The sequence below is a fragment of the Uranotaenia lowii genome, chromosome 2, assembly GCF_029784155.1.
Source record: "Uranotaenia lowii strain MFRU-FL chromosome 2, ASM2978415v1, whole genome shotgun sequence".
Classification (NCBI taxonomy): domain Eukaryota; kingdom Metazoa; phylum Arthropoda; class Insecta; order Diptera; family Culicidae; genus Uranotaenia; species Uranotaenia lowii.
In genome coordinates, this window is record NC_073692.1 from 139,923,996 (window position 1) to 139,950,140 (window position 26,145).

Sequence of the window (26,145 nt, forward strand, 5' to 3'; positions counted from 1 at the left end):
TTCGGAATTTTAAATTTCGTAACACTCGTTCGAGCGATTGTTCACCTCTGTTTAATGTCTCACTAGTTGTTTCCGAAATGTCTGCTTTCTCAAATATGAATGAGCTAGGTTTATTTGATTTTTTCTTATCATGTGACGAATTCGGTCAAATCTGACGAAATCTTCTATCGTGTGCATTTATCCACAAGCATTTATGCTAAGCTTACGCTCAAGATTCGCTTACACACCTCTCTTGGTTCTTCTCATTTACTCGCTTCTGAACAAACAGGCACGGCCTCACCAGATACAAATTCAGGTTAATCGGTAAGGTAAATAATGAACGCGTTTGTTCTTTGCATGAACACCTACTGTTGGTAGGACGCACTTTTGAATTTAACAGCTTTGTAGAAAGTGTAAGCAAAGGAACAATATTGGTAGCTAAACACAGAGAAAATAAATTTTAATTCAAGTTGGAAGATAAATTTGATACAAAATAATAAGTTTTAAAATTTTCTAAAAATTATTCATTTCACTATTTTCACTAAATTTAACTCAAAAGTTAGGATCACAATCTTGCAAATTAAAATTTAAAACGATATTTTAATGTTGAGACAAATAGGATGACAATCTAACATTTTTAAGGATAAACAATTTAACAATATTTATAAATTGAATTTTTTTCCGTACAATAAACATATGTTTGAAAAATTAATTTAATTATGTTTTGGATGTTTGAATGAATTAACGAGTTTAACTCATTCAGCTTGTATACCACCTGGAAAATTCTCAAAAATAGAATGAAAAATTATTCTGAAAATATTTTCCTCTTTTACAATTGCTCTCAACTACAACATTTTCGACTCCAAAGCCTGAAGTATACTGAGATGGAAACAATTTTTAAATGTCCAATTTTTATTTCTTGATTTAAACGAGTTGCTCGCGTTCTCTCGTCAGATGCGGGCGCGTTTTTTGATCGGTGTACCTACTGATGCTTTTCCGTTTTCGTCGTGGTAGAAATGGGAAGGTTTCGCGTCGGTAAACAGTAAATCGTGTCTTTAAAATCGAGTGAACTTTATCGATCCTAAAATTGAAGAATGTGAAGTGATTAAGTGAAAACTGATTTCCCGCTCCAACACGTCCGAGCATGTCAGCAAGAAGCATCGATGGAAGATGTTTGCGGGAACCAAAAACCCGGTGAGGAACTTCCATGTTATTGCCTCTCTTTATTTCTCTTTACTATCTTCCTACGCACAAAAGCATAATATTACTTTTAGAAGATTATTTTGAAATTTGTTTTAGGTACATATTTATTAATCCTTTCCAAAATCAGACAATATGGCGTGTAGTGGCGCGCCCCTCGCAATATGATATGCGTCCTTGCGATATCTTAGGGTTTGACAGAATACGGGGATTAGAAAAACGTGCGGGTTCACGACCGGTTGTGTGTCCCGTGGCAGCCAAATAAAAGCTAAAGAATAGTAGTTGAATTTCGTAGCAAAGCAAGTGATTTGTGATCCGAAAGTTCCGTTCTCTACAATCTGGCGACGAGGATAATGGATCGTGCGGTGAGTAACATTATTATTAACATTTTTAGTGAAAAGAAATTGTTGGGAAAAAAAAGCGTCTCGTGGGGGCGTAGCACCAAGATGGCTCGAAACTTGTTTCCTAACATAGTGGTGGTGGTGAGAACGACAATCGAAGAGAGGTTGAGAAATTTTTCTTTGTAGCGAAGACGGACGGAGAGAGAAAATGAAAACTGCTCGAATTATGTTGCTTGCTGTGATTCCGAGGATAACAGTTTTTGTTCTGAGGAACATATTCGTTATTTGCTTTGAGAAGCAATGCGAACGATTCTGAGGAATGGAGTGAAAAGAAATGTGAACGATTCTGAGGAATGTATGACTGTTCTGAGGAATAGGGTGTGTTCTGAGGAATAATTTGAAAGATGCTCTGAGGAATAATTTGAAAGATATTCTGAGGAATAATTTGGAAGAATTTCTGAGGAATAAGTGATGAGTTCTGAGGAATAAAGTTTGATTAGTTCTGAGGAAAACATTGTGTAAGATGTTCTGAGGAATATGTGCTTAGTTCTGAGTATAAGTTTCGGTTTGTTCTGAGGAATAAGGATTTAGTTCTGAGGAAAAAAAGGTGTGGTTCTGAGGAATGTTATGGAGTTTATTCTGAGGAATTGTATGGAGTATATTCTGAGGAATAGTAAGGGATTTGTTCCGAGGAACGTTAATCAGACTGCGGTCAGTATGGAATGAAAAGATTAATGATGAGTTTCGAGAAACTCGGATAATCGAAGTTGTTTTGAGAAACAAAACTAAGAGCGTCATAATTTTGTCAGTTTTCATGGAATATCCTCCGCATGCAAATTAGTCTGAGGACTGAACATCGAGTTGGGAAAACACAAAGTTAAGTTTTGAGGAAATGATGGAATTCTGAGTATTATGATGTTTGGAGAAATATGTGGGAATGTTGCAACAGATAGATTTTGAACATAACGTAATGAAGTTTTTCTCACCGGCATTTCAGGTGGAAAACTCAAGAGCGCTGCCGCCGTTTCGCTGTGAGGAAATTGAACGCGGTCAGTTAGCTAGAGAATGGAGAAGTTGGCGCTCGTCTCTAGAAGTTTACTTTGAAGCGTATGGTATCACGGACCAAAGCAAGATGAGAGCAAATTTGTTGCACCTGGGTGGAAGCCAACTGCAACGCGTATATAATAGTTTGCCCGATGTGGATAAAATATCTTTGGTAGCAACAAAGCCTAATTTCTATGATACGGCTGTCAACAAGTTGCAAGAATATTTTGAACCAGGACGACAATGTGTACTTGGTAGGCGTAGGCTGCGTACAATTACTCAGGAGAAAAATGAACGTTTTGCTCATTTTTTGTTACGTTTGAGGCAGCAGCTACCAGATTGCGGTTTAGACCAGTATTCGTTAGAGGTGCAGGAAGTCTTGACTGAAATCTTATTAATTGATGCCATTATCGAGGGTTGTTCTTCTGACGAGCTTCGTAGAAGAATATTACAGAAAGACAGAGCATTAGTCGAAATCGAAGAAATTGGTAGTATGCTTGAAAACGTGGAGCAACAAGTCAAGGATTTTGGACAAATGAGTTCAGAGAAGCAACCGGAGAAGGTTTTCCAAGTTGAGGCGAAACAGTTTAAAAATTCGACACCTTTTAACTCGCGGAACGCAAATTGGCAACGTGGAGCTAAATGTTTTAACTGCGGTGTACAAGGACACATAAGCTCTTCGGTGAACTGCAAAGCGCGTAACCAGAAATGTCGACGGTGTGATGTGGTAGGGCATTTTGAATCCGTCTGCCGAGAACGTAAGCGAAGCAACTCAGATTGGAAACCAAATAAGATTAAGCGAGTACGAATGTTGGAACAACCGGAACCGGAAATTCCCGAGACGGGTAGAGGCAAGGAAGTTCGCTATATGGAACAGAAAGGAAATGACAACGAGGAATCTAATAAACGTTTTTATTGTTTCCATCTGGGTAATGATAGCAACGTTCTTGACTGCAAAATAGGGGGCGTCGTTATAAGAATGCTAGTCGATTCGGGATCCGATATCAATCTTATTGATCAAGGTACATGGGAATTTATGAAATGTCAACAAGTTAAGGTTGAAGAAATGATAAAAGGTTGCAAGCAAGTTGTCAAAGCTTATGGTCAAGACAAGCCTCTACCGATTTTGGGAACGTTTAAAGGATTCATAGAAATTGGAACAAAATCCACATATGCTTCGTTTTCCGTGGTTGAAGGTGGTCAACGTTGTCTTCTAGGCGACGCAACTGCCAAGCAGTTGGGCGTTTTGAAAGTGGGCGTGGATGTCAACCAATTAGATTCAAAACCGGTATTTGCCAAAATTAAAGATATCCAAGTCAACATCCATATGGATCCATCAATGAAACCCGTTTTTCAACCAGTACGGCGAATACCGATTCCGTATGAAGAAGCCGTCAATCGAAAATTGAACCAACTGTTAGAGAACGACATTATTGAGGTGACTAAATGAACGATATTTTTATTTGAAATTTAACTGTTACGGTTTACAAGAGAAAATGTTGAAATGAAATACTGATTACTTTGATAAATAAAAAAAAATGAAGCAATACAACAGTACCTAAACTGATATTTTTTGTACACTGCTAACGATTCCATTCGTCTTTCATGACGTTACGTAATGTTTTAGGTGAAAAAGGGTCCAGCTTCGTGGGTTTCGCCGTTAGTCGTTGTTGGTAAAGCCAACGGTGAACCTCGAGTATGTTTGGACTTGAGACGAGTTAACGAAGCAGTTATGCGGGAAAGATATCCCATGCCGATGGTTGATGAGATTTTGGCACGTATTGGTAAAGGCGCAGTGCGAAGTCGATTGGATATACGTGAGGCTTTCCTTCAGACAGAACTGGCTCCCGATTCACGGGATATTACGACATTTATTACTAGTCGTGGATTGTTTAGGTTCAAACGATTACCTTTCGGATTGGTAATTAAAATTGAATTTATTTTGTAGGTTTAATTATACATGCAACTTCGATTCTAGGTTTCCGCACCAGAAATATTCCAACGAGTAATGGAAGAAATACTCGCTGGGTGTGAAGGAACCGTTGTGTACCTTGATGATATTTACATAGAAGGGAAAACCCGCGAAGAACATGATCGGCGTCTGAAAATAGTATTGCATCGGCTGAATGAACGAGGAGTGGCTTTGAACAAGGAAAAATGTGTCATAGGTCAACCAGAGGTACTATTTTTAGGGCACGTAATTTCAGCTGAGGGTATTCGACCGTCTCCTTCGAAAGTAGAATCTCTACTTTCCTTCCGTGCACCGGTTAACGTCAATGAGGTTAAAAGTTTTCTAGGTTTAGCCAATTATCTGAACAAGTATATTCATAATCTAGCTGACCTAGATGAACCTCTTAGACGACTGACGCAAACTGAGGTAAAGTTCGAGTGGAAAGATGAACAACAAACGTCGTTCGAGAACATCAAAAAGGCTCTGGCGAATACTCCTCAACTAGGCTATTTTAATGTTAAACATCAAACCTCAGTCATAGTAGATGCCAGCCCTACAGCGTTAGGTGCGGTTTTAGTTCAGACAAGTAACAACGAGAACAGAGTAGTGTGTTATGCATCTAAATCTTTAACCGACACCGAAAAACGGTACTGCCAGACAGAAAAGGAGGCATTAGCCGCAGTTTGGGCCGTTGAGCGGTTCCAAATGTATTTACTTGGACTAAAATTAGACCTCGTAACAGACTGCAAAGCGTTGCAATATCTTTTCATACCACGATCAAAACCGTGTGCACGTATAGAACGTTGGGTACTGCGATTGCAGGGGTTTACTTACAGCGTAAAACATATCGCTGGACCTAAAAACATCGCAGACGTCCTATCGCGCTTAACCACCTTGGAACCAAAGCCTTTCGACCACTCAGAAGAACTGTTCGTGCAAGAAATTGCTGCAGCCGCAGCCACAAATGCTGCTCTTAGATGGGAAGAGGTCGAGCAAGTTTCAGCGCAGGATGACGACATAAAACAAGTATTAGATGCTCTTAGAAACGATAAAGTACACGAACTTCCAGTTTGCCTTAGGACTGTGGCTAATGAATTATGCCAAGTTGGGAATATTCTTATGAGAGGGGATCGTATTGTTGTACCAAGCAGTCTGCGTCAAAGAGTTCTGACCATAGCTCACGAAGGACACCCAGGAGTTAGAATGATGAAAAGCCATTTACGGGCATCCGTTTGGTGGCCTAAATTGGATCAGGATGTGGAAAATTATGTCAAACGGTGCAGAGGCTGTGCTCTAGTTGCCGCTCCAAATCCACCTGAACCCATGAGTCGTCGTGATTTACCGTCTGGTCCTTGGGAAGACTTAGCTATTGATTTCCTAGGCCCATTACCAGAAGGACAGTATCTGTTTGTCGTCGTCGATTTTTACAGCAGATACTTTGAGGTATGTGAAATGAAAACCATTTCAGCAGAGAGTACAATTCAAGAACTTACAACAATGTTCAGCCGCTTTGGTGTTCCTTTGACTTTGACAGCAGATAACGCTCCTCAACTATCTAAAGACTGCGAAGAATTTGCACGGTTCTGTTCTGATTACGGTATAAAATTAGTCAATACCATTCCATATTGGCCCCAAATGAACGGGGAAGTCGAACGGCAAAACCGTACAATCCTAAAAAGATTAAAAATAGCTCAAGAGTTAGGGCAAAACTGGCGAAATGAATTGCAAAAGTTTCTTTTAACGTATCGATCCTCTACTCACACCACAACGGGTCGATCTCCGGCAGAGTTGATGTTCGGGCACAGAATACGGACCAAGCTTCCGCAAATCTCTACTTCGACTGTAGAAGATGAAGCCATGCGTGATTTTGACAGAGTCAACAAGGAAAAGGGTAAGCAGTATAGTGACAACAGAAGAGGTGCTCAAGAAAGTGGCATAAAAGAGGGGGATCTAGTTCTTATGAAACGTGCGAAAAAGGACAACAAGTTGAGTACTGAATATGTCAACGAACCCTTTGTAGTGAAAAGCAAAGTCGGAGCAGACACGAACATCGAGTCCGTGGAAACCGGTAGAAAATTTCGTAGGAATGCGGCTCATTTGAAGAAGTTGATGGATACCACCGAAGTAGTCAACGAAAGAGACAGGCATAATGAACGGGATCCTCTAGAACTACCACAGTGTAGTACGTTCTTGTCGGGCACTGTCGATCATCGAGTGGCAGATACACAACAGGATTCAGAACAAGCAGAGCCGTCTAAAGGACGGAAACGCAAGGAGCCTTCGTGGTTTGATGATTACGTGACACACTTCATCAAGAAAGGTTAAGTGGGATGTAGTGGCGCGCCCCTCGCAATATGATATGCGTCCTTGCGATATCTTAGGGTTTGACAGAATACGGGGATTAGAAAAACGTGCGGGTTCACGACCGGTTGTGTGTCCCGTGGCAGCCAAATAAAAGCTAAAGAATAGTAGTTGAATTTCGTAGCAAAGCAAGTGATTTGTGATCCGAAAGTTCCGTTCTCTACATGGCGCCTTATTTCGTGTGGTTAGTTTGGGAGTGTTAGTGAATTGATTTTTAAAGGATGCTCCGTAGGTTTTAACATGTGAGCGTGAATGAATTTGTTACTTGGTGAAGCGTTTGTTTTCCGCGGCCTGCTTCGATTTTTTTCTGATCCGCTTGCGTTCGATTGTAAGTGGGTGGATTATGAGAGTAAAATTTCTATTTTCTAATATTTGGATTTTGATCGTCCTTTTCACTAAGTCGGTTGTTAAATTCATTTTTTATTGATTTTGAATACATTCTGTACCCATATGTTTTTTTTTTTTGGAATAGGTAACAATTTTAAATAATCAAAATTGTGTGTCGCAGTATCTCAGTATGTAGTCATCAACAGATAACGGATTCTGTTTCATTCCCTAGCATACATTTTCAATTATCACAATCGATTATTTATTTTGGAATTTTAAATTTAACTATAATACCCCTTTGATTGTAGCAGATTTGAGATCCATTTGGTCAAAATAAAATTTATTTTTTTTATCTTAGCAATAGATGGATAAACAATGTTGAACATTCGTAAATTGTTCAATGTTTTGTTATTGTATAGTATTTGATCACCATTTCATAGATGAATATACAACTTTATACACATTTATATAAACAGGCATAATAACAACTTTTTTTTCAGGTCCGTATCCTTTTATTAACGAAAATTGTTTATCTTAATAAACTGTATATTCAATTAATATTTTAAGTAATTTTCCTTTCCTGCAGATATTTTAAAACCATTGTATATTTTTAGAAGGAATGCATCTGGGGATGACCTGAAGAAATTTTTTGCAAGCGGCACGGGTAGCCGGCCATTGTAGGTTTCTGAGGGTTGGATGCCTTCCTTCGACGAACCATCGGACCGTGGAAGCCCTAGAAGAAATTCGAAGGCCAAGCCACACAGCCATAGGCAGGACCTTGCTACCGATGGGGGAACCATACATACATACATACATACATACATAATTTTTATTTCTTGATTTAAACAACTTTGGCTGAGGGTATACAGTACAGTTCATAATTTATTGGAAACGAAGTGCATGCGCACTGTAACTTCAAGCTTTAACTGTGATGATGTTTTAAGTTCAGATTCTCTTTTTAATTTTGATCAACTATCATATGAGCTTTTTTTTACCTCAGGTACAAAAAACAACATTCGAATGAATGATTGTTTCGAGATTAAAAGCAGTAGATATTTCAAATTAAAAAAAAAATTAATTAAATTTATTGGCAAGTTTTTGGATAGAAATATGATTTCCAAAAGCCACTCGTCCAAATTTCAGTAAAAGTAGTTTTTTTTATTAAAGCTTCAAAAAATGTTTTTCGTTTAACTTTTGATCAAGCCGATAGAATTTTCGAAAACTTCACTCATGTTTGTTTTATTTTCCAAAAATCATCACTAAAAAATTTAATTTTATAAAAGGAATATATCCTGAGATATTGATAAAATACGGACACAAATATTTTAGAAGCTTGAAATTTCTTGTGACGATAGTTGGTCTATCATTAGTAGAAAAAATGAAAAAAAAAATATCTTCATAGTAAAAAGTCATGGAAGTCCAAAGTTGAAGTATACTGCAGTTGCATTTTATTTTTATGAACGGCATTGTATGTATTTGTCAATTAAAATTAGGGTTTTTCAAATTCTCTTAAAAAATCCTGGTTTTTTTGGCTGTGCCCCGCTTTTTTCACGAAAAGTCCCGCTTTTTTCTAAAGAACCTTGAAAACCTATTCTAGAGTAACAATCTCGACTTAGATTTAAAGCCAAAACTTACCTAAAAAACCATCCACAGGAATTGATTTTTACTGAAAAGTTGTTGATGGTAAGGAAACATGTATGTATCTTCTCTTAAAGAAATTGCAGGGAATTCCATGTGTTTTGACGTATTTTTCAACATTATCAATATTGCAATTTTTTCGAGAACCAAATGTCAAACCTAAATCTTTAACTTGAATCGAGTTTGCATACATCCGATAATCCGATAAGTCCAAATCAAATATGCAGAATAAAGCTGGTCAAATTAACCGGATTCACCCAGACTTGCCTGGATCATTAATTTCAAGAAAAATTGGAAGAGGCCCGGATGCCCTAATTTTGTTAAAAGATTTACTAATTTCGTCCAGATTCATTCATATTTTTTTTTGAAAAATTAAACGATAATAAAAATTTCATGCCAAGGCCGTGTGAACGGGGGTGGGGGGGAGAAGATGAAGATTTTTTCCAAGTAAAATTTTCGAAGTAGTAAAGAGAAATTATTTGATCTTCAAAGGTATTAAATAAGTGTTTAAAAGAAAATCAGACTTTTTTTAAATCACCCTAGGCTTTTGACATTTTATTCTACGACAATACATAAAAATATGTCGTTCACGAATTGAAACTAATTTTTAATTTTATATTTCGATTTGCAATTTATTAACCATTTGCAAAGAAACTCAAAACTTGCCATACAAAAACCCTACCTCGTCTTTAAAATGGGTTTTTCATTCAGAAATGTAACTAAACAAGTTCAGAATTTGAAACCAACCATTTTAACTTCAAAATTAATTCGTTTAATACTAATATTATACATCAACAAGATGGAATTCATGTATGATGACTCACGATGGTCATCAGAATTAGCAATTTAAAATCTAAAACCTAGTATCCTCTGATTTCTTGCTAAAAATTTTGATTCACAAAAAAAAAACGCTTATTTGAAATTCTTCAAGAAACCAATTTCAGTCTCTATTATATTTTTTGTTTCTTGTTCTTCCAAATGGTCAACATCACATTCAATAATGTTTTGATAAATTACACAAGGCCACAAAATTAACATCCACAGAATTTTAAGCCTAGTTTTGACTAATTTGGGTGCCCTGCGTGTAAATATATGCAATTTTACTATCAGCTTTTGTTTTTTGAATGACTTTTGCAAATATTTTAAAATCATTTAAGCAATAACATAACATCTTAAAATAGAAGACTTAATCAATTTTCATCTTTCCTCAAGACTTCAAGTTAATAAATGGAGTTCTGCTAAAAATTCATAGAGGTTTTCAATTGGTTTTCAAGCATTAGATTTTGTTCTGAGTTGTAATTGTATGTAGTATGAAATTGTAAGAAATTTATAGTCCAAATAAAAGTTTTTACAAAAAAAATTGGTATACTTTTCCCAATTTGTAATGAAGTTTTAAACCAAATGGAATATTCGATATTTCTATAGCAAAAATCTAATCGTTTTGCAGGTTTGAACAAGATTTGTTAAATGAATTCAATTTTTTTCAAACTTCATTCAGTAATTTCAGAAATACTTGTAATTATATGTTTTCAAATTTTTTTAATCTGTAGAATTGAACATTTTTAGATAATGCATCTTCATCTTTGGAATATTATCCATTATCTTCTTATTCATAGTTGATTTGATTCGAAGTAGGTAGCAAATTTAAAGTCAATTTTAATGCGCAATGATAACTATATTTGAAATATTTTAGTGCTTATTCACAACAAAACTTGGAAATCATTATTTTTATTTTTATTTTTTCAGTTTCTTATTGATCGTTTCCCAATCTGTCATATTTTTGTATAATTGAACATGTATAAATTTATTATTTTGAATTTCAAAACTTTGTTAGCCTTTCATTTCAATACCTGAACGAATGTTATTACAGAAAAGGGGTTTTTCTTTGATTTTGAGCACTGACAGTCTGGAAACAAAATTAATTTTTTTTTATATTTTTTGTCAAATAAAATTCAATTATCAACTATTGAATATATTTTTCGAAGTTCATAATGTTTTTTTTCCAAATCGAGAACTCACATTTCTGATTCGGATCATTTTTTTCAAATTCAAGTTACTACAGCGATTTTTTTTAATCAGTCCTTCCAATAAAAATGATTTTTTTTTTGTTTCGATTATAGTCGTTTTACCATCTTTATGGCATTCGCGACTTTATCAACGTTACAGTTGGTGGATCGTTATTAAAAACCTTATTTGGTACAACTGTGTTCGATGTTTACTCTTGGGCTCGAACTCGCGGACATCGGCTCAGGAGACAACGGACTTGGCAACTGAGCTATATCACAATCCCAAAAATGAAGCATAAAAATGTAAAATTAGATGAATAATAAATAACAATCTTTATAATTTTTTTTTAACAATTTTTAATCATGGTTGATTTTAACGTGATCCGACTTGAGAATTCAGATTTTTTTAATCTTGTGTTATATTTTATGTATTCCATATCTGTGCATTTATTATTATGTCCGAAACTTTATTCAAAATTTTGATTTGCATTATTTTTATGGTGATTCGGGAGTATTGATTTCAATTTGAAATTCTTCATCATTGAATGATTTACCAATGACTTACCGGAAACATCATTGATTTGAAACATTCATTCGGATTCGTTTTGAAAACGTTGTTTAGTTTTATTAGTAAAATTTATTATTTTTTGAGTTTGTGTGACAATTATAAGTAAGAAAACGGTTTAAAAATTAATTTCTTTATTTCTTGTGTATTTGCCGTATTGTTATTTTTATTGGAATTTAATTTATTATTATTTGAATTTCAACAATTTGACAAAAAATTTTGATTTAACATATCTTTTTCCGAAACCAGTCCTTGAAATAAAGGATATCAAAATGCTTTTCTCCTGTGTATTACATAAACAAATAAATTTCAAGAGCTAAAATGCACGCGAAAACAAAATTTTGCATTTTAAAAATGGATAAAGCGAATTGAACATTTAAATCTTCTGGTTAGAGCATTTATTCATACGTTCAAAATATTGTCAAGAGTTCGTTGATTTACACTGTTAAAAAATCGAGAATAGATTTCGTTAAGATCAATTCACAAAACATCGAAGAACATCTTTATAAAATCTGTTCGAAAGTAGAGAAAAACCTGACATAACAAATTGAAAAAAAGTATAGATTTGAAACACAAAGCGCAAACATTCTAATGAAAAAAAAAAAAAAACTTAAATTAAGATGACATAAATTTTTTGCTTGATTTTACCGACCTAATCTGTTGAAAGTGAGGACATTTAAAGATAATGAAATTTTTCTAGACCGACAGAAAGTAAGAATATATAAAATCTGTTGAAAATAAACGGGTACCATTTATTAAGACGTATCATCATCTCTATCCATCAATAATGCTTTCATAACTTCAAGACGTTCTTACTAAAAAGGCACTTTTCACCGATAAAACTGATAAATTTAAATAACAAACAAAAATCACGGTGACAAATCTCTTCATAAAAATTATTTTTAAAATGAAAAGGTTTAAATAAAACTTAGATAACAAACAAAGATGTTTTAAGTTAAATGAGGTTTAACAAAAACTTAAATGAAATTTCAATTGCAAAATAGGATTTACACGGAACGCTTCCGAAATCAATTCAACTAAATTAGAATCGAATCAATTAAAATCATATTATTAGTTAAGTTTGTGTTATTTTGATTTAATAAAAACGAAGTTTCATTTTATTACTCCTACAACCAAATACCTATTCATTTTTTTTTGTAAATTGGATTACTTTTTTTCAACTCCAAACACCGACTTCAATCCATGCCAAACTGAACGGAAAATTAACATAAGTCCAAGTCATCCAGAAAGAGAAAGCGGCCGGGGAGAAGGCTTTTCATCAATGTTTCATCTAAGATCTTATCGACATTCCTCGATAAGTACACGCCCAGCCCAGAGAAGATCATTTGCCTGTCTGAAGTAGGCCTACGGCATTCAATCTCATTTCACGGTTCAAATCTCTGACTGTTTTTACATTCTCACTTTATGTCGATCAATAGTCGCGTTCCCGCCCGAAGAATGAGGTGAGAAAAATCTGTTTCTCATTTGCCTGTCAATGCGATCAATAAAACGCCTTGATTTATGGTTTTTCAATCAAAGAACTTGAACTTTACGATCTTTGGGGTCAGCAGAAGTTGCGGGGCTTGTGAGTTTTTTTTTCATTTTCAAGAACCAATAACCAGGGTGGAATCCAACTGGGTTAAGCAAATCTGGTGCCGTCCTACTTGCTCCCACGCATTTTTTGGTCGTTCTCGTCTGTTTGCCTCCAGTACTATCCGGTTTCTTAACTTTGGAAACTGGTTCTGAGGCTTACCAATTTGGGCAATGTGTCTTCCCGGAACGTGTGCTGGATTCTGGTATTCCTAGAACGCTCTCGATGAGGTCGTTTTCCAGATTATTGGGAAGGTCGCCGAAACACTTTCGTTTTTCACCTTTCTTTCTTTCGTTTTCATTCCGACAACAGCTCTTGAAGATTTCGCTGACCCAATAATAAAACAACTTGTGTGATGCGGTGAATTTTAACCAGTTTCAATGGATTGATACTATTTTATTTTGGAAGAATTTTCTAATCAACCTTTAAGTTTTTGACCCCGAGCAAAAAAAGAAGAATATGATATTTGTTCCGGAAAATCTGCTTTTTACGATTTTATCGGTGAACATTATGTCCTATTGGTAAGAACAATTCAAGATTTGAAAAACTAAACATGGTTAGAAGAAGATATGAAAAAATTGACAGGAGCTGAAACTAAGCAAATAATGATTTTTAAGAAGCATTTTCATAACATACTAAACTTTTGTTCAGGTACGGAGCAATTATTTTGAAGAGGTAAGTTGCTATCGAAATACTGGTATATGAACTTTTCATTTACCGTGGTTGAATTAAAAGGAATCTTTCGATTGCTTTGATTCAGTTGAATCATTCAACCAAGTAGGCTCATACCACAACAGAGGTAAAATCGGACAGGGTAAAATCCCAAGCAACCAAAAGTTCGGATTACATTCCTCTATCAGGTTTGATCAGCTTAATCAAATATGCTAATACAAATTTTTTCAGCTCAATTTTAAAGTATTTAAACGAACTTTAAAGTTGACAAAAAGTTCGCATAAATCACTAAACAATTTTTAACCAGCTTCAAAATCCACTTTATAAGCTGCATAAAAAATGGAAAAAATTACTCTTTCGCTCCTTCAATTGCCTTCTCAACTCCGCTAATTTGATTCATATTAATCAACCATATTTATTACTAACTCACATTACATTTAAAAAAATGTCCTTACAAAGCCTCGAACCCGAGCTCACCGCTTGAAAGTCGAGATCCATACTTGTTGCACTATATGAACATCATGAGTAGGCAACGATTTTACTCGATGTAATGATTTTCTTTAAAATGACTTTCAAGTTCACAATTTCTACTTAATTCCCACTTTCAAGTTGTTAAAAAATTCTTCCGGAACTAAATGTGTACTTCACATTGTGTTTATTTATGCAAACACGTGTTTAAGTTAGAAAAAAGTAAATTTAAGCCTCTAAATCTACTTCAAAGTTTCTATAATGCGAAGTTGCTTTTGAACGCCCGTTGGAACTAATTAAAAACTTTCAAGTTTACAAAATAGTACAACAGAGATTTTTTACGAACTATTGAGCTGTACAAAAAGACTTGCAACCCTTTGATAGCTACTTGATTTTGAAAAAAATTAGAAGTACGTTAAAAAGTAGATTGTTTTTCTTCATACAAACAAAACAGTACTTTAAAGCTTTTATTGAGTATTGGCAGAACATGATAAAGAATGAAGTTCCATGGACCTCGAAAAAACATTTTGAACAGCAAAAAAATTTCCACAGAACTTTTGTACAGCTATATATGAACTTATTAGTTCGTTCCTTAAGTGATATTCGAACTTTTGGTTGCTTGGGATCTTTTTTTAATACTTTCGTAGCTCATGCTGAAAAGCAGTGCCGTAGGAAGAACTGCCTCATGGGAGAGGTTTTGGTGAAATTTTTTTTTAAATATTATTTTCGCTTGAACAATGCAAAAACAATAATAATAAAGTGTAGGGACATAAAAACCTTATTACTTGAGTTTAAGTGCTTTTACATTTTAAGTCATTATTCTTGTTCTTCTTCTTTACCAACATAGCCAAACTGCACTCTTCATTTTAATTTTCAACACAATATCTGACACATGAATGCATTACAGATATCACTACGACCAGGCCAACCCTGTGGAAAATACCACAAAAGGTACAAAAACAAGAGGAGGATTTAAGCCCTGAGATCCCTACAAAACGCTTTTCATATATTATATATGAATAATCAGCATAATGTTCAATTTCCTTACATAAAATCATACAATGTAAAAGTCTGAAATCGTAGAAAAGGTTGGATCTCACAAAGTAATAGGTTATCATCGACAGGACATATTGTTCATTGATTCAGAACCGTCGCTTCAGAATCCGGAATCGGAAACCTACTGTAGCCAAAGTTTCTGAAGTTGATTTGTTTATTTTCACATCCAGTTGTTTTTTGCTACAGCACACTTCACAATTTTGCACACCTTAGCAGATATTTAAAAATTCATTCGATTTTAGTTTTCCTTTCTTATACTTTTTGCTTTTTAGTAAGAATGACTTTTCACGGAGCGAAAAATGTCGACGTCCACGCGCGTCAAAGCCTACTCGAAACCATCCTTAAGTATTTATAAATTATGAGCAAACCTTTCAAAACCATTACTTTCTTGAATAAGTCTTAAAAGTTTCCAATTTTTTTATGAAGCTTTTAGAAATAGTTGAAGGGTTTTTAATTTGAAGGAAAAAATCGATGGAAATATGTCAAATATTTAAAAATAAAATTTGTAAATTAAGTTTGCGGTCTAAATTAGATTTATTTTTAACTTTTGTATGGGGTTTACAATATTAGAGTTTTAAATTTAAATACAGTTTTTGAAGAATTTACAATATCAATATTATTGAACAACAAACCAATAGATATATTTCCAGACGAATTTTCCCATGAACATCCAGAACAAGTTCTTTTATCATAACAAATTATCATTAACAATATATCACTTTATAAAAAATCTTGCAAAAATAATGAGAACTTAAATCTAAATTTTTGATAATTTTATGTGTTTCAAACTGACACTGATTGAACATAAAATAAAAATATGAATTACAAAAATAGGTTAATTCAAATTTCGAGCTTTTCTGATTTTTTAATTTTAATTCAAAATTTGAATTCTGTATTTTGAACCTGAATAAAAATATTGAATTCCTTAATCGAAAATGTTTTCGGAAGCTTAATTCCAGATAAAAAGATTTTAAAAATTTATCAGAATCCTCAACCAGAAATCTTGTATTTTAAATTTGGATTTTTGGTTTTCAACATGAATTCTTTCTTAATGAATTGTTTGTTTTTAAACTTTTGAATCTTTATGAAATTTGCCATTGATGAAAATGTTTCTGGTATTTCCATTTGGGATCACCACTGTGGACTTTTTCAAGTTTGGATTCTTATTAACCCTTCAAAGCTGTTCGGGTCAATATGACCTGAAGCGCACATTTCAAACATATGTATTTATCATCATTCCAATATACTGACCTTTCATTGGAAAATGAAATACAGCTAAGCAAAGCCAAAGTTGGATGTCGTTTTTTTAAAGTAAGATTTTTTTCTATCGGAAGATCTGAGATAGCGGTAAAAACTTTCATTGGACACCAACATATCTATACATTGCGGATAGATGGATTCTTGACAATTTCAATCATCAGTGAAACGCTTTAATGCAGAAAAGCTGTCAGAAGGTATGAATATTTTAAAAATAAAATTGCTTTTTCGGACTTTTTACTTTTCGAACCAGTTTCTGATAACCTGATAAAACAAATCGACTTCTTTTAATGTTGAGTAATAAGAATAAATTTCCTGCACAATGAATATAATATTATCAACATAGGTTCATATTTACAGCCAGGAGAACGAAATCAAACCACAACTCAAATTTCCCCGAAACGGATATTTAGCGTATGGCTTTGGAAGGTTTAGGGTAAAAATCTCAACTCGAAATCCTTAAAATAGTATGTAATTCTAAATTTTTTTTCATATTCCGGAATGATGAGTTTCGAACAGGAAAAAAGAATCTTATTTTAGTTTGAATTTTAAAACCAAGATTTGTATCAAGCTTTTGTCCCAATGATGATCCGAATTGCAAATCAAGAATTGTAAACTGGGTACAGGATCCTAGTTAAATGTGAACACAGGCACTGGATTTCAATTATTATAATCAACAAGAACAAGGAATAAGAATATTCGGAATGATTTCAGCCTAAACTAACCAGCTAAACAGCTATCCTACTTATCCGGGCCAGGGATCTCGTGTCTGATAGTTTTGCCTACATAAGCAATGTATCACTAGCTAACTTTGCTGAAAATTTCATTATGTTCCAGCCACGCAAACAACAGTTATTCACAACAGATTTTTAAGCATGAATTTCGCGTGCAGTCCTTAAATATCTATCAACAAGTGAGAAAGTTTTGAAAAACGGTATAAGAACTGTTAACCTGGGTTATAATTTTATCGTTCATCAAAATATGATTCGTAATTGAAAATTTTTAGTTAGAGGAGAACATTTTGTTTGAAATTTTAAACACTCATGAGGTTTAAACATCTTGGGTAGATCAGTTCAATATATTTACTGTAGTTCATACATAAATAACCGATAGTCGCATATTCATTAAATAGTGTGCGTTAAAAGCTCAAACTCGGCTAAATAAATGGTACACGAGAGAAATAATAACCATTTTTCGTAAGTGCTCTATTTAGACTTTTGAACCAACATTCAAAGTCCATAGAAGGATTTTGAAACATTTTTATGCATTCTTAGCGACTAGCAACATTCTTAAATCATATATAACTGTCGTGCTCCCTAATGAATTTCTAACGAACTTTTTAGTTCCTTGTGGAACTTCCAACGAACTTTTTAGTTTCATGTGGAACTGCTTGTGAACTTTTTTGTTCCATGTGGAACTTCCAGGGAACTTGTGTGTTATTCGAGCTCTGTCGAAATATGTTCACAATGTTTTTTCACATCTGCTTAAATTTTTTTTAAAGGCTTTCTCAACCTTCCGAAGCTGTTCGGGTCAACATGACCCGAAGCGTTCATTACAATTATCCTTGTCATGAATATATCAATAAATCAATATATGTATATGCCAAAGAACTGAGATTTTCGAGAGACTTAGTATTTTCTATGAAATACCAAATTAACGAAAACAAACCCGAGCAGACTTTTATGGCAAAATTACAGTAAATTTTGCTATCACGCCTTGAGAGTTCAATTTGCTCTCATTTTGCTTGACATAAGGTGGTACACAGCAAAAATGAGAGCACAAGTTTTCATACTTGGTTAGCAAAGTGATACCAAATTTTGCTAAAACTGAGACCCTAACTACACCTCATTTTCCGAGAGCATGAAGAGCACCATGATGCCAATATAAGGCATCACATATTTTTCTATACAAGCAAAATTTGACGTCGTTATGCTCTCAATTTTTTTAAAAAAAAAGAAAGGTGTAGTCAAGGTCTAAATTTTAGCAAAATTTGACATCGTGTTGCAAACATGCATGGAAGTTTTGCTTTCATTTTTGTTGTGTAGCAAAAATAAAGCAAATCAAACTTTCAAAGCGTGATAGCAAAATTTGCTATAATTTTGTTGTTAAAGTACGTTTGAGTGTAGGTACCTCTCAAAATGTGAAAAACGCATTAACAGCATTAATTGCATAAATTAAGGCGCTTAAATTCACGTCACAAAACTTTTTCAAATTTGTGTAGTAATGACTGATGGTCAAATGAATTGAAACCTAAATTAAAAAATGGTTGACTTACCTACCTTAATTTACTTAAGATTGTAATAGTTCCTCAATTCATCCCTATTCATCTCTCCGATAACCTGGAATTTCTCAACCATTGCCATTTCCGAATGTCCAACCGTTGGATTACAGTCTATCGTGAAAAGAGACTCTTGGTCATACACATTACTAAAGATTGAAGTTTCTGAAAAATTGAAGAATAAAGATGGTCAATGCTTAAGAAATAGTATCTTCAACCGGTAACATGCCGTTACATTTTTTAATTCGAACCATATTAAGAATTTTAATTTAATCATACTTTGCCTTTTGTAAGTATTCATCCGATTTTGTTAAACATTGCTTTTTTGCATATATTCAGGCGTTTAAAATATATCGATAAAATTTAGTACAACTAAACTGTGCTAAAATTGTATAACACGGATGTTTTAAACTACTCCAGAAAGCAACGCCAAACAGATCGTAATACTTATCAGCTGAGAATGATAAAAGGTATTATCCCAAAATTCCCTGACTAAACACTTGATTTAACTGAATCATTGTTAATCGGAAAAAAATCTTAATTAATAATTAAAGCTTTTAAAAGCTAATACAATGTGGCAGGAAGAATTTCTAAATGAAGTACTTGAAAGAATCAAAACATTTATGACATTGTAGGGCTCTTTATTTTGACGTGCCATCACTCATCACAACGAAAATTATTGTCTTTTTAACTAACTTTTCCTCGATTTTCTGATTTATGCAAAACATTTCAACACCTACAACATAAGTGCTTATTATATTGCAAGTGTACATGATTTAGTTAAACATATGTTAAAAAAGCAGTGCAATCTTAGAACTCAGTCCTTATATGAGAGAATATAGAAAAATTGTGGATATGGTATATTTCAAACTTGAGAAACAGGAATTGCGGTATGGAGAAATTAGGGGAAAAGTTCAAGTTAGGTACGAATGAACTTCTCCAGCAGACTGGTTAGGTCAGGAAAAACGAAAGAAACTCTAGGTCTTACGGCGTAATAGCAAAATTGACCACTATTTTGTTAGTTTAGTCTGCTCAGGAATTTGCGACAACATATTTCGCTAGCACACTTTCTACCGTTTAAACCGATTAAACGCATAAGTTTCCCAAATCGGTTGACTATAAGCGCCTTTGTATAGGCAACGTATTTTTTGCTAGAAATAACTGCGGTAGTGAATTTTGGAAAAGGCGAATGCACCAAATGGAGTTATCAGCTGGGTCAGAATGAACGTTTTAAGATCTACATTTTGGTACCTAGTAAAAAGTTATCTCAATGATTAAAGGTGATATTTTGTTTTCAAGAAATTAAGAAAACAAAATACTATTTTTGGTGGGAGCTTATGGAGCTGTCAATTTAATTGAAATGTAATATCATATGTTTATATTAATGAATTTCATGAAATTTAAGAGCTTACTCAATTTATAAGCAGCTCATTTTAAATGCCTAAGTGTAGACAATTCACGTATATTTGAATAAATACAATAAATTTTGTTCTTCTGTTTGACCGGAATTTCACCAAAATCAAATCTCCGAAAAGGTATTTTTTTACAAACATTTAAACGAACCTGCTATGAAACAATCGCGAGAGTTAATACTGGTTATCTACCATACAAGCATAGAACAAATGAATAAAAATTCCTAATCATTCGTCTAATGTATGTTTGGTAGATAATACATATTTAAGATTAACTCTTTCGATACAGAAAACGAATACATGCCATCCATTCTGGCGTTTAGAAAATACTTGAAGGCTTCTAAGATCTTTAAAACGCATTCATACTTTTCAGCGTATCTTTTAAACCGTAGTACAGATTACAGATTACCAGGATTTTACCAAGCTTACAAAGATATTCCATTCAAAAGCCTTGTCTTGCCATATTATTCGAATAACAAAAAAAAAATGAATGATTATAGTTTTTTAATACGAAATTTACATACCAGGTAAAACTCTCTGCAACTCACTGCACCATCTAGGTGCATAAACAGGCCAGATTTCTCCAACTCACTTCCGGAAGTCAGAGATCGAGTAGTCCGGGGTTCTTTAGCAGTTACCATGAAGTGTTCCAGTTAGTTTAATTGTGATTATCCGATGATTTTTTCGAAGGCAGTAGAAACCTGATTGAAAAAAAACTTATAAATAACAATAATTCACACTACATAAAGCAAACCAGAAACTGCCAGTGATGTAAGAAATCGATGTTCACCTGCACGGTCCAGGTCAAGTTCGTGTTCGACTTGACTAACAAGGTAACCATCAGGATCATAGCAATTTCGTAAACGTCCTGATAGATAATTGCTTCTTTTTTTCAAATTTACGGACATTTTTCAAACTCTTCCGGTTCTTGTGTATATTTCGCTTTTTTTTTTTGTTGACACTTTCTACAGCACTAAAACACAGTGGGGAGAAACAGCCAGAGAAAAGTCAAAATCATAATTTTTCATTAAATTACATAAATTAAATTTAACTTTTACCAATAATGTAGTTTGCAGTGTAAATGATTTTTTGAAACGACAACTACATATTTACAAAAAAAAATTAAAAATAAACTCTAAATTTTACTACATGAAAAAAATAAGTTTGATTTTGCTCTGGGTGTTTGTTCCCACTGTGTTTCAGTGCCTTTTTTTTTTTCTTTGCTTGTCCGCAATGGGACAGCTAAGACCAATATGGTCCAACTCGCCATTTCAGTGCCTTGATAAATGTCAACAAAGGAAGTGCGAAATAAACAAGAGAACTTAAAATATCCGAAAATTCGCGAAAATTGGAGCGATGGGCGAGCTAGACGTTGACGGAAGCGGCAATGATCCTGATGGTGACTTGGGTTGTCCAGCCGAACAGAAACGTGACATGAAACGTACAGGTAAATACCGATTTTATACTTTCCCGGCAGAGTTTTTGGTTTGTTTTAGTGAGTGCGAAAAAAAGTTTATCCACCTATAACTTTATTCTTCAACCAGGTTTCAGACTGCCGTCGAACAAACTTCGGAATGGACGAACTATAGGAAAGCGGTACTGGCTGGCAGCTACCGCTAACACAACCCCGGGATCTAACTGTTTTATCTACCTCGGTCGTTGATTGCAGGAAGTTGATTGTCGATTTTTTCCTGTTTTACGGACCTAAAGATTAAGGCGACAGAGGTACATTTATATCTGGTATGTAACTGAGTTTTTTTCTGGGATTTTCATCCTGTTGGATGATTCATCCCTACGTGTAACTGAGTTATATGTGTGAAGTGTTTTTGAATGCTGTAGATTATTCCTAGAGATACAAAATAATGAAAAATAAATTTGTTTATGCTTTGAAAGGACTTATTTTTTTTAGAAGGCTCTCGCCTAATCGATGAATACCTATTAAGCGTATTTATAAGAGTTTTTAAATCTTAAAAAAACCATTATGTTTGTACATTTTTACAATTTTAAAACGCCTTTGTATAGGCAATGTTTTCTTCTTTGACTTTTATGATTGGTTTGAGAGAAAACGTTTGAAAAGGAACAAAATAATTCTATCATTATGATCTTTTTTTAAGCATTTCGCTTTTGACACGGACCAGAGTGTTTCCAAATTTTGCTGTTCTTTGTTTTTTTTTCTTTGGATGAAAGTCTATACCAAATTGTGCTAGTAACTTGCTGTGATTAGCTCATTTTGGTCTCCACATGCTGTTAGATAAAGATTATTGAAAGCATAATAATGCCTCACGCTGCTATCGAAGAAAAATCAACAGCATATGATGCTCTCAGTTTGCTGTTAACGTCTTATTTTGGTCTCAGTATGCTATCGATTTGGGCATCAAAGTCTGCTCGGGAAACACCAAAATTTAGGTTTTAAGAATCGATTCATTGGAAAATAAGATACAGCAAAGCAAAAGTGAATGTCTTTTTTAAGAATTCTTTGTACGGTAAGTTTCGAGATAACGGTTAAAATTTATTATTGACCCCAACATTTTATGTATGATGTATTTTTTACAATTAAAAAAATCAAGAAATCAATTTTATTCAACAATATTTATAATATTTTTAATATTTATAATAATTAAAACTAAAATAGTTTTTTTTTGGTTAAACATATCGATTTTATTTTTCAAAATTAATGAGCTATAATAAAATATCTACACAATGAATTTAATATCATAACAATCCGTCAACATTTGCGGCAAGGGAAACACCAAAAACTTAAATTTAATTTTCTTCCTTGAGGATATTTTGCGAACAGCTTTGGAGGGTTAACATATTGCGGACCAAGTACGATATATCTCGTTTTTTCGCTTACCGCTAGTTTGCTTCTCTTCGAAGCATTACTTCAATGTTACAAATTAAATATTTAATTACTTATCAATAAAAATAAAAACAACAATTTCTGTAACTCGAAGATTAAATTTTTTTGAGATTTTGTCCATTGTTTTCTGGAATATATAATGCTTTATTTCGCTTCCTATTTATGTGGATGATGGATCGGACAAAATCATGCTGAGAAAGAAACGTTTGAAAAGTAATAATAATTTGGGAAATTTATATTTTTAAGCAATAAACATAGCTTAAAAATTAAAATGATATTGACAATCTTTCTACATTTAAAAGTTTTTACGCTTTTCACACCAGCAGAAATTGAACTCGTAACTTTCCAAATATTGTTTTCAAGATTTTCTACCGTCATAAACGTGCCATTCTGTAGATTTTCTTAAAGTTTGACTTCTAATTTTAGCCAAATAATCTTGACTGTACAAGTGCAATAAGAGATAAAATAAAATTTAAAAAAAGAATAGAACCAGATTACAACTTCCAACTGTTGAATTATTTTCTGCAGATGTTTAAAATTGGATTGTAACGGGTATAGCATCGGTTTGTTAACGGCCCACATATTTATACAATGGGATTTAAATATAACAGAAATAAATTGATATTTAGGTCGAACACTTACGATGAATTTCAAATCCTACACGTCCTACACGGTCCTACACGGAAAAGGAAATGATTGTTTGATCATCGAATCATGTTGTAAAAAGTTAAAGGCAAAGGTTTTTTTTCCGTTTGACAGGCCTCGTTTCATAACTTCTGTTTAAAATATTTGAAGCAAGTTTTTTACTTTATACTAAACTATTTCAAAAAGATGTTTCAAATACCAATGAATCAGAAACTAGTCGTGGTTCAAACGCCACGTACTCAACGTTAATCTCGCAGGTTCAGGTGAAAATTTCCATGTCGGAATGTTTTTAATGAATGTTAAAATCTAGTTGAAACTAGAATCAAGTATTGAGAAAATAATAACAATTAAAGCACTTCAGGATACAAAGAGAGAAACGGCCTTAGAACGCTTTTTTCGCAAGCAACCAAAAGTTTTTAAAACATTTCTCTATCAGGTTTTATCAGTTCAATCTTGTATTATTTTACAACTTCTTTCCAGTTCAATTTTCAAGTAGCTTAACGATGCAGAGCATATGCAACATACAGAGAATCCAGTGGCATTGGACATAGGATAGAAGAAGCTTCCAGCCAATGAAGAAAAGCTAGTAAAATTTTTACAAAGTGCAAATTTAATATAAAAAATTTAGCTTTAAAAGTTAAAATGTAAATTATCCCTCGATACAGTGGCTGAATGACCACGAAGGTTAAAATTCTCTTTATAAATATTAATAGAATAGAATAAAATAGAATAGAATAGTAGCTTTACGAACTTAAAAGTTGACAGAAAGTTCACATAAATTGCTAAACAACTTCTAATTAGCTTCAAAAGCACATTAGAAAGCAGCGCAAAAAATTGAAAATAAATTTTCGCTCCTTCTTATACCTTCTCATGTCTGCTTATTTTATTCTATTTAGCCAAGTCTATCTATTACTAAGTCACATTTTTTAACATAATCCTACCAAGCCTTGAACCCGAGCTCACCGCTTGGTAAAAAAGCTACAATACTGCTACTCTATATGAACATCAAAAGAAGGCAACGATTTTACTTAATGTGATGATTTTATTTAAAACGATTTTTCGGTTCCTAATTTATACTTTACCCACTTTAAAGTTGTTAAATCAATGTTTATCTCCCATTGTCGTTTCTCAAGAAACGATGTGTTTGTTAATTCAAACATGGGTTGAAGTTCAAAGTAAGTAGAATTAATCCTTTGAATCTACTTCAAAGTTCCTATATTGAAAAAGTTGTCAATTTATTTTTATTTGGAAACATTTTAAGACTGATTTGACTTCGACTTCAACCTCGACTCCAAAAATAACCAAGATAATTCAACTTATACAAGAAATAAACCAAGATAATTAAACTTTTACGAGAAATAAACACATTTGTCGAAATCTTGTCGATTCTCCCAACTCTGCCTTAGGGCGGGGTTGGTATTCCATCTCTTCTATCTAACTTTTTTTTTATATTATTTTGGACTTTTTTTTTGGAATTCGGCTCCTCTACCCAACTTAAAATCACTCTTTTTTCAAAAAATCTTTTAGAACTAATAGCTAATCGTTTTCAAGATCGAAGATAACAAGAACCGAGGATTTCTGACGCTACAAAATAAATGAATATTGATCGAAAAGTAGGCCCATTTCCTGTATTCTCACATTTTTAAGCTTCTCTTTATTTATTTATTCGTCAACCGTAACGTAGACTAGTTTGATACATGTGCAGTAGCTTTTAACATCTACTTGCCATAAGTTCTTATATTAACATAAACATTAACATAAAAAATCTCAAACACGTAAGTTAACAACCTTTATTACAGAATTATTATGTTTCTATTCGATTTGAAGGATGATTTTTTAATCACAATTTAATAACGCCATGGGCTAAGGAAAAATCCATTTCCAACCACAAAAACGAACTTTAGTCCTTTCCCAAGTCTATCGTATACAGCACGATTCTTTATTGTTTCATAAAGGACCGCGAAGAAATCTAAGCCTGTAAACCGTGAAATTCAGCATGCTGTATCTTAGAAGCCATTGGATCAAATTTAAAAAAAAAATAGTATTTGAAGTGACCTTAAGCATTGTGTATAATTTTGCAGAAATTATTTTAACTATGAAATTTATAATACAGACCCCGTTCAATTTTGGCTACACGCCCGTACATTTTGTGTTGCCAAAATCGAACGGTTTTTTTCTCAACTTTTTTTTCAGTTATTTTTACAATATAGCTATTATTATTAACAAAAACGATATTTTTGTCAATTTGCAACCATTTGAAATCATTTCTAATTTTTTTCATCATGTTTTGATGCATTTTGCACTTTTCTTATTTTGTTTAAAATGTTTGTTTTCATTTGTTATATTTGCTGTTTTTGGCATTCTTCATCATTTTTCAGTTGTTTTTTTAATCATTTTCAATCTTTTGTTGAAGTTTGTTTTTAAACTTTTTGAATTTTTCATTTTTTTGTCATTTTTGAGTACTTTATAATTTTTTTTTTAAAACTTTTGTTTT

General features: G+C 33.4%; 2 protein-coding genes across 5 annotated transcripts in view; both read left to right on the plus strand.

Moving 5' to 3' along the window:
• LOC129741905 (uncharacterized protein K02A2.6-like) overlaps positions 1-6,840 on the plus strand; it is a 56,826-nt gene extending 49,986 nt beyond the window's left edge. Inside the window, exons 5-7 of the mRNA XM_055733719.1 lie at positions 2,518-4,002; positions 4,192-4,485; positions 4,543-6,840. Coding sequence (XP_055589694.1) covers positions 2,518-4,002; positions 4,192-4,485; positions 4,543-6,840 — 4,077 coding nt within the window. The remainder of the gene's footprint in view (positions 1-2,517; positions 4,003-4,191; positions 4,486-4,542) is intronic.
• The window catches only part of LOC129746301 (serine proteinase stubble-like), a 198,660-nt gene that overhangs the window by 36,237 nt on the left and 136,278 nt on the right, over positions 1-26,145 (plus strand). The window lies entirely within an intron of this gene.